The sequence below is a fragment of the Carya illinoinensis genome, chromosome 5, assembly GCF_018687715.1.
Source record: "Carya illinoinensis cultivar Pawnee chromosome 5, C.illinoinensisPawnee_v1, whole genome shotgun sequence".
NCBI lineage: Eukaryota > Viridiplantae > Streptophyta > Magnoliopsida > Fagales > Juglandaceae > Carya > Carya illinoinensis.
The window spans coordinates 16,135,223-16,150,132 of NC_056756.1; the positions used below are offsets into that span (position 1 = coordinate 16,135,223).

General features: G+C 35.4%; 1 protein-coding gene across 3 annotated transcripts; it reads right to left on the minus strand.

Annotated features, from left to right (window-relative positions):
- Positions 1 to 1,651: 1,651 nt before the first annotated feature.
- On the minus strand, positions 1,652 to 12,484 carry LOC122311209 (beta-1,3-galactosyltransferase GALT1). Of its 3 annotated transcripts, none has more exons than XM_043125655.1 (9): positions 12,166 to 12,484; positions 5,816 to 5,974; positions 4,848 to 5,644; positions 4,177 to 4,412; positions 3,765 to 4,046; positions 3,217 to 3,345; positions 2,967 to 3,146; positions 2,354 to 2,461; positions 1,652 to 2,214 (listed from the first exon to the last, which is right to left on the minus strand). In XM_043125655.1, coding segments are annotated over exons 2-9 (1,944 nt in total). In that variant the 5' UTR covers positions 5,818 to 5,974; positions 12,166 to 12,484; the 3' UTR covers positions 1,652 to 2,004. The 3 variants fall into 3 exon arrangements, with proteins under 3 accessions (XP_042981589.1, XP_042981588.1, XP_042981587.1); XM_043125654.1 differs by adding an exon at positions 10,015 to 10,056 and having other exon boundaries at positions 4,848 to 5,974; XM_043125653.1 differs by having other exon boundaries at positions 4,848 to 5,974.
- Positions 12,485 to 14,910: the final 2,426 nt, after the last annotated feature.

The window sequence follows — 14,910 nt, forward strand, 5'->3', positions numbered from 1 at the left end:
AATTAAGTAAATAAAATATTAACTTTTTTATATTTAGTTGTAAACAAATTTTAGTATAGCTATTCTTATATATCATTTCCCGTTTCTAAATGCTGATGTGTCATTTACTAGCATATTGGAGTTTGTTTGTTTATCTGTCTGTTTTATTTTTTGAATAATATTTTGGTTTGGTTTTATTATCGAGAAAAGGCAAGCCAAATATATATATATATATATATATATATGAAACTCATTCTAAAAGTCTGGGTCATGGATAGGATTGCAAATGAACAGAACAGCTCATGAACAGTTTGAACTTGGCTCGTATAAACTTAATTCGAACTCAGTTAATTTAATAAATGAGATGTTCGTAAAATATACTAATACATATTCGAATATTAAACGAACAAAACTCGTATAAATTTAGCTCAATTCGATTTAAACTCATAAACAATATTTGTATAAGCTCAACTTAACTCGTTTGAATTCATTTTGAACTTCGTAATATGTGTTATATATGTATATGTTATACTTATTACATGGTATTTATATTTTATATACTTAATTATATATTATTAATGTTTTTATAATTTATGCTATTTTATCTATTTAGTATGTTCTCCAAGTGTGTTTAGGATAATTTATATAATAATATATGATACAATTGAACTTTTAATTTATTATATTATCTAAATATATTAAATAGTTAAGTTTATTGCATTTTTCTTATGTGTTATTATTTTTAATTATAACCATAAGTTAATTTACTTTTATAAGAAGTTATAGGCATAAGAATTTTTTAATCAAAACTATTTGGTTGAATAGTTAAATGGTTAGTGATTTTTTTGTTAAATTAAATTTTTTTTATTAATCAAAAGATAAGATTTAATTTTTTTTTTAAATAAATTTCGAGTTTGAGCTACTTAAACTCGAGTCATTTGTTTATTTTTAATTGAATTCGAGCCGAATTTGAAAAATATTAATGGTTAACAAGTCAAATTCGAACTAAAATATTCGTCAATTCAAGTTTTATTGAGTTTGAATCAGTAAACATACTAATCAGCTCATGTACTCTTAATCGAATTCAACTCAACTCTATTCGTTTGCAACTCTAGTCATGGACGGTCTATACTAGGTGATTTAGCAAATTGAGATCCCGTAAACTCCTTCCAAAATTTATAGATCATTTCAGATAGCATAAAACTAGTGTGCCGCCTGGGCAATACTGCTCAAATGTACCACTAGGTATTTTTTTTTTTAACTTAATAATTAAGAAATTGATTTTAAGTGTATTGGTGTATTTTTTTATTTTTTAAAAATATTTAAATATATTAAAAAATATGAAAAATAAAAATTTTAAAAATTGAACGGCACACCCAACGGAAGGGCTGGTGGCACAGTAGCGCGACTGATTCGTATAAAACGTGTCTATCGGCACCTAGAATACAGACTAACAAATTTTAAGGTTGACACAGTTTTCAAGCCCAGTGAAAACTCTAGGCTTGCAAACCATTTCCTGGCTGCAACATTGAGGATTTACTAAAACCGTTTCCTGGCTCTTTGCTGATGAACCGGTTGACTCTCTTTGGTTGATTCAAATCATTCTTGTTCTATTACTCATCTCATGGATTTGTCAGGCAGGCTGGCAAAACTAATTACACAAGCATGTCCCTGTATGAAGTGAGATACAATGATTGAAATAGAAGGAACTGTGAGTGGATTCGTACAAAAAGGGGATCAACATTACAGAATAGTACTTATGATCCTAAAACTGAGTGGAATCTGTACAAGCCGCTCTCTCTCTACACATAATAAAGATCCTCTGGTGCGAATTGCGCATCTCTACAAACTCTAGACTTGGTATTTCTAGTTTACAGCCATGGTAACGCCCCTATCCAACCCTCCTCCCCACCCACCCAAAGCAAAGAATGGATAAATAATTTTCTTCTTTCTTACCCTCCGTGATCTGTTGAATCTCCATAAAATCTCTCTACGGTTATTGTCTCTGGCATCAACTAATGATGCTCATGGATCACCACAGCACCTAGCACCATTTCCTTCCTGAATTTTTTGCCATAAACAGAGCATCTCCCTGGGACCTTGGTAATGCGCCACAACATAACCATCTTTGCACCCCTCATTATGGATCCTCTCATCATTCTCATACCGAACTTTCAAAATTTCCTTCATCTCTGCAATCCAGATGCCCATTGCCACATCCTCTAGCTTGAACATCTGTGACGTCACATTCGTTTTGATCAGATTGTGAACAAATGTTAAAACTACATGTCACATAAACAACTGGTGAGTCCAGTTTTAACAAACTCCCCACCTGAAAAAGGTGCTACAAAATGGTAGATTATCTTTACCATACCTTTAAATTTCCTTTTTGGTATCTCCAATAGATTTCTTTTGCAATGTCATGTGACACCACATAACCAGGACCGTGTGCCCAAGCAGGATACCTCTCTTCAGGCCATTCCTTCAGATGTTTAGACAATGGAAATAGACAGAAATGAGAAGCAAGAGGCTGACATCCAAACAATGTATATACTTCTAAAATCCCAAGTAAATTAAACTTAATCCCTATTTTTAAGCCTTTTAAAATAAAGGCCAGCCAAGAGAAATCTGATTATTTAGTAAAGTTGGTAAATAATTGCGGAAAAATATGATTGGCAAATTGTTCACATCAAGGAATTGGAGTTTTGACGCTAACTCGCACACAAAAGATATATAATGCTAATTGTTTCCCTCCCCCCTAACTAAGTGTGTAGCAAGCTTACATGGTACTGATGCTCTTACTTCTCTTTATTACCGATGTGCTTATAATAAGAAAAATTCTAGAATGCCAAGAAGTTCTACACACCCAGCAAGATCAAATAGCAAAGATGAAACCACTAGAAGTAAATTTTTTTTTTTTTGATAAGTAAAAACCACTAGAAGTAAATTACTAAAGCAAACATGAGCTTTTCAGACTTAAGATTTACCTCAGGACTGATATACCACTTGCTTTCAGGATTGCGATGTGGCCGGGAATCCGAGTTTATGAGCCCATAAAGCAACCCTAGAGTCACATTGATCCTATTTAGAGAAGCCAGCACTTCATCTACACGTACAAACGCATCATCATCTGTCTTCATGACAAATTTTGCTGAAACAACCTCGGTCTGTTGAAGAGATGAGGTCAAAATGAGGTAAAAATAAGATTATCCTTTCTTAAGAAAAGACAGACTTTACCCCAAAGACGCAGATTGCTAAAGTTTTCCATGTGATGAGGCTGTAGTAGTCAACAAAAGGCATCAACTGAACGTCTCCATATGTCCGTGCCTCATCCCATAGTTCCTCATTCACTATTTGGTTTTTATGCTGCAACCCAAGTCAAACTTAATTAAAATTCAGCAATAGGAAGGTTAAAAACTTATTTTTCTGTAAAAGGATCAGGAGGAAGGGAAGGAGAGAGAGAGAGAGGCAACGGGAAGCTACAATTTTCATTGCAACATGCATCAATGGCAATTTAACACTGCCCAAGGATAGTAACAACACATTGGAATCGAGTTTGTAGACCTTTATGAAGCACCTAACATGTTTTGGCACTAAGCATTATGAGCAACCTGTTATATGCATGCCATTTTACCCAAATATCAAGATCTATTCATAGAAGAACCATCCTTCACATAAGAGATCATTTTTTGAAGCAAGTAATCACCAAGCTCTTTCAGGCAGAAGACTTGTCACACTGAAAATGTTGTACAGATCATAAAAGTAAGTTCAGATGTGAAGCTCACCAAACCAACGAAAAATCGCACGGCAGCTGCCCCTGACCGCACTGCAGGATACTGCATCCACGTCCTTCGAACAGCCATCCTACGCTTAAAATTGTTTGCAGTAGAGAAAACCCCAATGAAGAGATCCAATGGTCTTTGTGGAGAGAGAGGAGCTGATTTGAGTGCTTCTAAATCAACTACATGCTCAGAATCCTCTGATGTAGGTAAACCACTGGCGAGGACAGAAATTAACTTCAGGTCTCCAGAAATTCGTATTTCACTTACAAGCCATGGCTCCAATGTCTGGAAAGATAACCGGCCAAGACAGCAAGTAAATTAAAAGAAACATGCATCTATCCACATCCAAAATGCAACTGGGGCAAGTATGTAATGAAGAAAATAGGAAAGGAGAGGAGAAGAAGAAGAAGATTACTTCTCGGACAGCAAAAGATGTTATGTGCTTCCCATCAACAGTCATCTGGATCCCCTCTGATCCCACTCTAAGTGTTGCAACAAATGGATAATTTTGCTTGAAAGGGAAGTATTTTTTGGTCTTAGATCCTTCTTGCACAGTTGACGACTGTCTTGAAGTATTAGAATGCCGGCTAGCCATGAGGAGCTTGTTATCATCTTTCCCTATCATCTTGTTGCATTGATCCAAATCATCCACTGGCGTAACAAGCTAATAGAGTTTAGCATACAATGAAAAATACTAATAATGTAAAATGTTAAATATTCCTCATGCAAGTAAAATGGAAACAAAAGGTAAAGCATTCAGAAATCATTGCAGACTATAACATTCTAGGAAAACTACACACACAAGCATTGCTATAACCGAAGCTGAATAAAAGGTATAGATTGCCATAGTGAGCTGAATCATTTTATACAGCACTATGATGAAAAGAACAGCACTGTCTAAAAGAAAAACAGATCAAGTCATTATTAACAGGTTGAATTTCCATTTGTTGCAAACAAGTTAAACGAGAAATCTAATTTTTGAAGATATAGCTATTATATCAATGGTTTTTATGAATAAAACCCTATAAAAAAATATTAAATCAAAGTTGCATTCAATAAGTGGAACAATTCGACAGGTATCTGTACCTTTCCTTATTTTTTCAGGGGCAGGGGATGGACAACGCTCCTCTTCACCCCAATCATGAGCTACAGCCCAGGTGTTTTGGACAATTACTGGGTCCTCGGTTATCTTATCACCATGAAGCCTTACATTGTAATGCAAGATGATGGGTGGATCAGGCTCCCCTGGAAGTGATTCCCCAGTTAAGTCAATACGGAAATTACCAAGAAGACCATTTGGAATTCCTATGATTGTAATGGCAGAACCCTGAGTCAGGCCACAAGGAACCCTCAAATTATAACTTTGGTTATCAAGCTCTGCAGCCTTCATTTTATTAAGAAAATGAGGACACTGCTTCTCTTTTGCTCTCCCATGTGAACTTTCATTAGCATATTGGAGTCTTTGCCCTTCAACTGAATCTATAAGGCTGTTCCATGCACGTCCAGCTTCCTTGATAGCATCTAGTGCATTTGGTAAACCCTGAACATGATTAATCAAGTGCTTCAAATGGTTCCATGTCTGCAGGGTTTTTTGCTCTTCACTGGAGATGTTCCTTTGAACAAGGAGACTTAGGACTATGGTATCAGCAGAAACAACTGTAGAAGCATTCTCTGGATTTTGAACAGCAGGTGGAGCTCCAGCATTCAGCCACTCAAGAGGATTAGTGGCATTGGAGGAGAATGGACTTGGAAAATAACTGTCCCCAATAGGATTTTTCATGACTCCATATCTCATGATCAGCAACATAAACAACGATGCAAACAAAACACCACCCAACCATTTTTTCATTCTGCTGATCACCAATGCATCAACGGCTTTGAACCTGATTTCCATGTTAATGGAGCATAAAAAAACCTAAGGGCCAGCAATTTATGATCACAATAATGTGCATCAAGAAATAAACCGTGCTCTGAATGCAAATAGGCAACAAAGAAACCTCATCATAAAATGCATAAGCATAAGGATTTTCACTTCTTAGAAGTAAATGCCTCACATCTTTTCATTCTGTGTCTCTTGTCATCTGGCACCAACTGCCAGGTTATGCAACCATATTCTTCTGGCCTGACAATTGATTGCTCAAGTTCTCTAAAGTCTCTCAAATCCACTACATGAGTTACTGATAAAGCATCTGACATGAGACACTCACATGTACCTACATTGAAAACAACAGCCAGCAAAATATGAGTTCATGAACAAAACTAAATAATCAAAATACATATACATCTGTGCATTAAACCATGTGAAGAGTATGTTGGAGATAAGAGAGTAGTAAGTTTGGTAGAAGAGTATGTTGGAGAATTTCTGGTGGCTTGTTCTTTCAAGAATGTGGATGATGGTTTTGGGTGGGGTTTTGCTGGTGTATATGGGCCCAATGTTGATACTGATAGAAGATTTCTATGGGACAATATCGCTGGTTTGTGTGGTTGGTGGGAGGGCCCATGGTGCATTGGTGGTGATTTTAGCATCACTTGTTTTCCAAGTGAACAGTCGGGGAATTCTCGTATTTGTCCGGCCATGGCTGATTTTTCTCATTTAATTTTTGAACTGAGCTTGGTTGATTTGCCTTTGGCAGGGGGTGATTTCACTTGGTTGAACAGGAAGGCATGGTCTAGGTTGGACAGATTCCTTGTCTCTTCTTCTTGGGAGGAGCATTTCCCTGACTTATGAAAAAAAGGCCTTCCAAGATTAAGTTCTGATCACTTCCCTATTTTATTGGACTGTGGGGGTATCCATGAGGGGTGGAGATATCTTAAATTTGAGAACATGTGGTTAAAAGTTGATGGGTTTGTAGATAAGGTGAGAGCGTGGTGGTCCTCTTATAAGTTGTCGAGTACACCCAGCTTTGTATTAGCTGGTAAATTTAAAGCTTTGAAGAAAGATCTGAAGAAATGGAATGAGGAAGTTCTTGGGAACATTGCTGATTAGAAAAAGTCTCTTTTTGAGGAGCCTCTTTGTTTTGATGAAAAGGAGGCTGTTTGGGATCTTTCGGTTGATGACAAGGAAAGGAAATTTGGTGTTGCTGCTGAGTTGGAAAAAAATTACCCTTATGGAGGAGATTTCCTGGCAACAAAAGTCCGGGGCTCTTTAGTTGAAGGAAGGAGATAAGTGCACCAAATTCTTTCATAGAGTTTCCAGCTCTCATCGAAGGAATAATGCTATTGAGGAGCTTCACTCGGATGGTAGAATTCTTTGGATCAATAGGATATCAAGGATCATATTGTTAGTTTTTATGAAAAGCTCCTTAAAAAGCAATATTCTTGTTGATCTAAGGTTGATGGGCTGCATTTTGATTCGATTGACCAGACTAGTGTAGTTTGGTTGGAGAGAATGTTTGAAGAAGAGCAGGTGCTTAACGTGATAAGAGGAATGGACAAAGATAAAGCACCGGGACCAAATGGCTTTTTCATAGCATTTTTTCAGGCTTGTTGGGACATCATTAGGGAAAACGTTATGAAAGTTTTTCTTGAATTTCACTCTTTTATGAAATTTGAGAAAAGTCTTAATGCTACATTCATTGCGCTTATACCTAAAAAGGTTGGGTCTGTGGAGGAGAAGGATTTTCATCCCATCAGTTGTTAATGGGGTGTACAAGATAATCTCGAAAGTGCTTACTAACCAGTTGAGTGTGGTTATGGGGAAGATCATCACAAAGTTCCAAAACGTCTTTGTAAAGGGAAGGCAAATATTTAATTCCATTCTCATTGCTAATGAATGCTTGGAAGGTAGAATAAGAATTGGCGTTCCAGGCATTCTTTGTAAACTGGATATGGAGAAGGCTTTTGACCACGTAATTGGGACTTTTTGATATATATTCTTGGCAGGTATGGTTTTTGAAGAAACGAATGGTGATCATCGCAAATTGGTGTTGCATGTGTAGGAATGGGGGTGAATCGGTAGACCATCTTTTACTACATTGCGACGTGGCTAGAGGGTTATGAAACGAGGTATTTAGTAGACTAGACTTGGGTTGGGTTATGCCTGAGACAATAATGGCAGTTTTGCTAGCTGGACAGATTTAAGAGGCAATCAACAAATCAAGGTTGTATGGAAGATTATTCCTATATGCATCATGTGGTACGTGTGTGTAATGCCCCAATAGAAGGCCCAAACCACATGGCCTATACTCCAAAAGGACTAGTCAATGATATAATTGGAGCCCCATTGGAACCTTATAAAAAACAAGAGCTTCTTCTTCCCAAGCAATGTGAGATCTCATACACCACCTATCTTTAATCTTATCATATAGGGGTATCACAATCTACCCCCCTTAAATTCCTGACGTCCTCGTCGGACCTGTCCGTTGTAGGTGGCACAGCTCAAATCCCACATTTATGGTTAGGATAGGCTCTGATACCATTTGTAACGCCCCAATAGAAGATCCAAACCACATGGCCTATACTCCAAAAGGACTAGTCAATGATACAATTAGAGCCCCATTGGAATCTTATAAAGAACAATAACTTCTCCTTCCCAAGCAATGTGGGATTCCATACACCACCTACCCTTAATATTATCATATAGGGGTATCACAGTGTGGCAGGAGCGCAATGATCGGACTTTCAAGGACAAAGAGAGATCGAGGGAGGAACTTATAGCTTTCTTTTTTAGAACTCTTTGTACTTGGGCCACAACCACTAAGATTTCCATGATTTCCTTGTATCTATGTTCCCTACGTAGTTAGGGCATTCTTTGTACTTCACATGGCTTTGCTTATTCTTTTATTAATACACTTTAATTACTTATCCAAAACAAAAAAATATATGATTTTGGAGATAGGTGGTGCAAGTGGATTAGGATCTATTTGTCCAAAGGGAGAAGAATCACTTTAATCAAGAGTACTCTATCTAATATCACAACCTACTTACTTTCTTTATTTCTTTTGCCTGCAAGAGCGGCTAATAGAATGGAAATGATCTTTCATGATTTCTTGTGGGGTGGATTGGAGGATGAGAAGAAATTCCACTTGCTTGAGTGGGACAAGATTTGCACTGCTTTATCTTTGGGAGGTTTGGGGATTAGAAAGCTGAAAACTTTCAACAAGACGCTCTTAGGGAAATGGTTGTGGCAGAAGGGGATGCTCTTTGGAGACTTGTTATTGATGCCAAATTTGGGAGCCTATGGGGAGGGTGGTGCTCAAACGAAGTAAGAGGGGCATACAGTGGGGGAGTGTGAAAATTCATCCATAATCGATAGGGGGAGTTCTCCAGAAATTTTAGATTTGAGGTGGGTAGGGGTAACCGGATCAGATTTTGGCATGACGTATGGTATGACAAGGCTTTGAAGATTGCTTTCCCTTCTCTTTTTAGAATTGCCTCGAATAAAGATGCTTCCATGGTGGATTATATGAACAATTCTACTGGTCTTATTCAATGGTCAGTTAGCTTTATTAGGGATGTCTAGGATTGGGAGGTGGGGGACATTACTAATTGTTACAGCTTGCTTCATGCTTTCAAAATAAAATCAAGAGGGGATGATAGATTGCTTTGAAACCAATTTGGTAATAAGAGATTCACGGTTAGATCTTTGTACAAGGTCTTGGCATCTCATTCTTCTACTGATTTTTTTCCTTGAAAAAATATTTGGAGATGCAAACTGCCTCTCAAGGTGGCCTTCTTTGGTTGGTTGGCTTCTCATGGGAAAATTCTTACTATCGACAAATTGAGAAAGCAAGGTATCGTTGTAATGGACTGGTGTTTCATGTGCAAATGGGGTGGTGAATTGGCAGATCACCTTCTTCTACATTGTGATGTGTCGAAGGCTTTGTGGGATGAGGTTTTTTGCTAATATTGGCATTGCTTGGGTGATGCCTAAAAGGGTGATGAATCTCTTGGCCTATTGGAATGGGATTCAAGGCAATTGTCAAATAGCGGTCGTTTGGAAGATGGTACCTCTTTGTCTTATGTGGTGTATTTGGAATGAGAGGAATGGGTGGCGGGTGCTGTTTTGACAATAGAGAACGCTCAGTGGGAGGGATTAAAGATTTCTTTTATCATACTTTGTTGCTTTGGGCTTCGATTATTGTAATGGATGGGGCTAGTCTGAATGACTTTTGTGCCGTTTTTCAACTTTAGTTTGTAATTAGGCATTTTTCTCTTGTATACTTCCTGCGTACTTGGGCTATGCCTAATTACGTGATTTAATAAAAATTTTACTTATAAAAAAAAAAAAAACTCATGTATGCCTCCAATGTACCTGGCTATGCCCATCTTTATTTTAATAAAGCTTACTTATTACCTATAAAAAAAAAAATTAAACCATGTGAATAAGAGGTTACCTAACAGATCATGCATGAAAAGTAACATAAAAGATTTCTCAGTCTTGCTATTTACATAATCAAAATAGTTATATTGAAACATGCAACCCATGGGGAGAGTTGGAAGATAAGCCCTTGTTGATATTATTATCCACGACAATTTAAAGTGGCTAAGCCTCTCAGATAATTATCAAGATGCAGTACTTTTTTTTTTATAAGTAAATAAATTATATTATCAAAGAATAGGCAAAAGCCTGATACAATGTTTAGTTGCCATAGCTAGGTATGATCAATGGATATAAGGATATCAAGATGCAGTACTTCAATTACATCAATTACTGTTTTCATTCCAACATAAACCTAAATTTGCCATTGTATGGAGGATGTTTTTTAAATAAAAGAAAGCTGTGTTCATGTGTCTTGGAGGAGTATTTTAAAGATTAAGACACCTCCATGAGCAACGCTTTTCGCTGGCATACCCTCCTTAGGTAAGATCCTAGCCATGGATAACCTAAAATGAGTCATATCACTGTAATTTATTGGTGTTGCGTGTGTAGAAAGAGTGGAGAACCTGTAGCCCCTTTTGCTCCACTGTGAGACTGCTAGAACCACAACTTTTTTAGTAGAGTTTGGTTGGTTTGGGCTATGCCTAGAAGGATAGTAGACCTCTTTTTCAATTTGAGAGGGTTATATGGTTGTCCACAGATTGCAGCAGTGTGGAAGATGGTCCTTATCTGCTTAGTGTGATGTATTTTAAGGGAATTATGTTATACCTCATACTGATTGATGAGTGTGGGTGGCACATGGAATCTAAAATTGCTTAGGAGGGAGAAGTTCTTACTCTTTATAACCATTCCAATAGGGCTCCAATTATACCATTAACTAGTCCAAATGTGGCTCGGGCCTTCCCTTGGGACATTACAAAATGAATGATGGAAATTTTGAGAATTGTGAAGGATGATGGAAGAGCTTAAAATTTACCCTTCACTACATTGTTCCTTTGGGTCGATATAGATTTTAATGGACTGAGTTCCCATTATTTTCTTGCATCTTTTTCTATTTCCAATTTTATGTTCCTTTTGTATGTTTCATGTGTACTTGGACTATGCCCTTTGTGTCTTTAAATAAAATATTTGTTTACTTATAAAATATATATATATATATACATGTCAAATGTGTTTGGCTTATGCATACATATATACCGTATAAAGACATATATATTTTATTTGTGCTATATTGTTTCGGCACCTTACTGAGCCCTTCATAGCGAGTGGTTACATTCTTTTCTAACACCTATATTATAAATAGTATAACTTTCTATGACCAGGCGAACCAGATAGCAAGTGCAATAGTTTATTGGTAAGATGTGATCAACTAGAGGCCCTATTATTCTAGTGGTAGTGATATCACCCAACAGAGGAGCACGGGACCACACTATTTCAACCATTTTCTAAAAGTATAATTTGTAAAATTGGAAACAATGACTCTGAACAAAATTAGAAAAATTCTTTAATATAGTCATTTTGAATTATATTACACTTCATTTTCTTACTCGAGACCAAGTCTCTTTTAAAATGACTGAACTGCCATTCTAGTACAAGGAAACCATTGACCCAGTCACAGCTAAAAGGAAAAAACGTAATAATATAAAAACTTAATTTAGTAATTCAAAAGCTCAACTATAAATGTTATTAATTGCTGAGAAAATGGGGGATTTGAGGGGAAAAGAAATGAAAAGAGAGGACTGAATTAAAATTTATTTATTTTATTCTTCACTGCAGTCAACAGAGGCCTCTACCAATTAAAGCATGTTTCTTCCATCCGACTTCATTGCAATTTGCAACAGAAAAACTAATTCAAGTGTTAATTTTCTCTACTCCGTTTCAACTTTCTCGGCAACCAAACAAAGCTGGTGTAAACTAGAAGGAAAGAAAACTAAGGCACAGGACAGATCCGAACGCATTAAAGTTTAAATGAAAAAAGAAGAAAGAAAAATAAGAAGAGACCAGAAGAAGCAACCGCAGAGGATAAAGGAGCAGAAACAAATGCTTGAAAGTAAAGCTGAGGAGTTGGAGAGTAAAGTAAGTTACCGGAGAAACATCGTCGGAAAATCAATGCCGGAAAGCGAGAGGCGGAGATCGGCGAGAAGAACGTGGGGCGACAATCCGAGGGAACAGAGAGAGAGAGAGTCTACTAATGCAGGTCGTTATTTGAAACTTAACGTCTAGTGGGAAGGGAAAGGTGGGAAAGAGTCGGAAACTGCTGGTTGTGGACTCTAGTCTTCCCTGTCCTCCACTTCGACAACAAAACCGCCTATGGACTCTGGAGAGAGTAAAAATAAATGGAACTTGCGCTTTGACCGTCTTTCCCCCTCCTCCAGTCCCCTCCTGGCTCCTTCCCTGTTTCATTTCTTTCTGAATTTTATATACACAATTAAAATATCAAATTATCTTTTAAGGATTATGATTTCGCGCTGTATTTTTAAGTAAATAAGTTATTGTATTTTCAAATTAATGTGTAGTACATTAAGATTTTATTTGTAATATTTAAATTTTTATTTTTAAATTAAATTATATCATATAAGTACTTTATAAAATATGTTCTACACATTGATTTGAGGATAAAATTTTTAGTTATAATAAAAAAAATTTATAAATATCTTTATTTTATTTTATTTTATTTTTTCAAAAAATAAGAAATTATGATAATAAGATTTTATTAATATTTCTAGAAAGCACACGAATGGATTAGAATAACTTGAAATAGATTTTTGCTACTCATCATCCTCACGTATCACATATTATTTTTATTTTTATTTTTTCTAGTTTTAATTTTTCTAAATTAATTGATTTCTTCTAATTTTTATCTATACATTATATATTTAATAAAAGAAAGAATTAAGAGAAAAATTATATGTAAGGTATGAGGTGGGTATAATGTGTAGAAATTTTTCCTAAAATAACCAAGCCGCAACCTATCATTCATCCAATTGGACAAAAGAGAAATACTACACAACCTCTCAACACTCCACATTCCATTTTTTTTTTAATTTTTAATATTTTTTTAATATTTTTTTTGAATTTATTCTTTTTAAATTAATTTAATTTTTTTATTCATTATTTATATATTAAATATTTGATAAAAGATAAAATAATAAAAATTATAAAAAATGTGGAGTGTGGAGTGTTGGGAACTTAGGAGGTTGTAAAGATTTTTTCTGGACAAAATTGGATCTCTAAAATATATTCAAATTTTAGTATTTTAGATAGATAATATCATTATCTTTATTGAATATCTACTAATATTAAAAAGATTCACATAAATGGCACTAAATATTGTGAATTCTAGACCTTATTCTTTAATAAAAAAATTTTTAAAAAATCATAATCTCAATTTAAATAATAATAATAATAATAATTAAAAAGTCTCGTTAAATCTTTAACGTGAGGTGTCGGGATTGAATCATTAATTTCCGGTATATACGGAAGAGAAAGGGCGAAAAGCTATAACAGCTAGATCTACAATCATATACTCCTTTTGTTTTAATTTTTAATTTTTTTTTTCCCGGTGAAATGTAACTCTCAATTGAGGAGGGAGGGGGGGACCACATGGGACAACGTGACAGCGGACCTCACGAAATATTATTTTGAAAATAGCAAAAGTACAAAATAAAAAAATCTCATTGGTTTTCACAATATAGCTGATTTACTTAATTATTATAATTTTTTAAAATCTTTTATAAAATAAAATAAATAATTTAATTTTTTAAAATTTTAAAATAATAAACATATTTTAATAATATTTTATTTAATTTTTAATTTTTATCACATCTTTTATCTTCAAAAACAAATCAGGCTTGTGCAACCTTCAACAAGTCACAACAACATCAGACCTTTCGGCATTGCTAACGTAATTACGGGGTTCCACGTTAAGCAAACCCAATGCCACCGACAGGCGACAGGCCACCTCCTTTGATGTCGAACCTTCACTAACGACCAAACTTTTTTTTATTGCTTTAATATTACTCTTTTGATTATTTATTGCCCCTTTTCTTTGGCCTTTTTTACTGCAACGGTTGCTTATAAAACTACCACCCAATTAAAATTTAATTATTTATTATTTTGCCTTTTTAGTTAGGTTTTTGTGTAAGCTGTGTGAGGCAGCACACGAGCAATGCATAGCATTTTGTTGATGGATTCAGCGATCGAAGATGTTTTTTCTTTTGTTTAAATTAAAAAGGACAATTCCTATAATATGAGGAAGGCCGACGGAGATTGACCATTCCCCTTTGTGACGGCTTATAATTCAAGCCACTCGAACTCAAACCTTTATTGACTTCATGTTTTCTTTTTTTTCTTTTCTTTTTTTTCTTTTCTTTTTTCTAACGGGGAACTTGAGCTACAGGCTCAGAAGTCGGCAGCACTTCGTCATTACAATATTATATACATATATATATATATTACTTTTATCGTATTTTCACTTTCGCCCTACTTCGATGAAGTGAAATTATCTATTGTCTATTAATTTTTTATTTTTTCTATAAAAATAATTGAATATTAATCAAAAAGTGATAAAAATGTGTTAATAAGATAAAATTGATTAGTCAGGAGGCGAGTACCCCATACTCGGTACACCCACTCGACTCCTGCCTAGGAGGTGTGGGATTACCCGCCTGCATCGAGTGAGCAGACGAGCGGGTGCTTGCTCCCAACAATAAAAGAGTGGGGTAGATGTTGGGCTGGGCTTTGGCCTCGCCCAGCCCATACATACATATATATATATATTAATTAATTATATATGTTAAAAACAAAAATAAAAAAAACTTTAACTATAAA

Bases quoted from the DNA above. Each gene is read 5' to 3' on its own strand.
- LOC122311209 (XM_043125653.1), bottom strand. From the start codon at position 5,655: ATGGAAATCAGGTTCAAAGCCGTTGATGCATTGGTGATCAGCAGAATG. The intron at 4,413-4,847 runs GTACAGATACCT...TTGTTACGCCAG, and splicing joins CCCTGAAAAAATAAGGAAAG to TGGATGATTTGGATCAATGC. The intron at 2,462-2,966 runs GTAAATCTTAAG...AAACATCTGAAG, and splicing joins AGTGGTATATCAGTCCTGAG to GAATGGCCTGAAGAGAGGTA.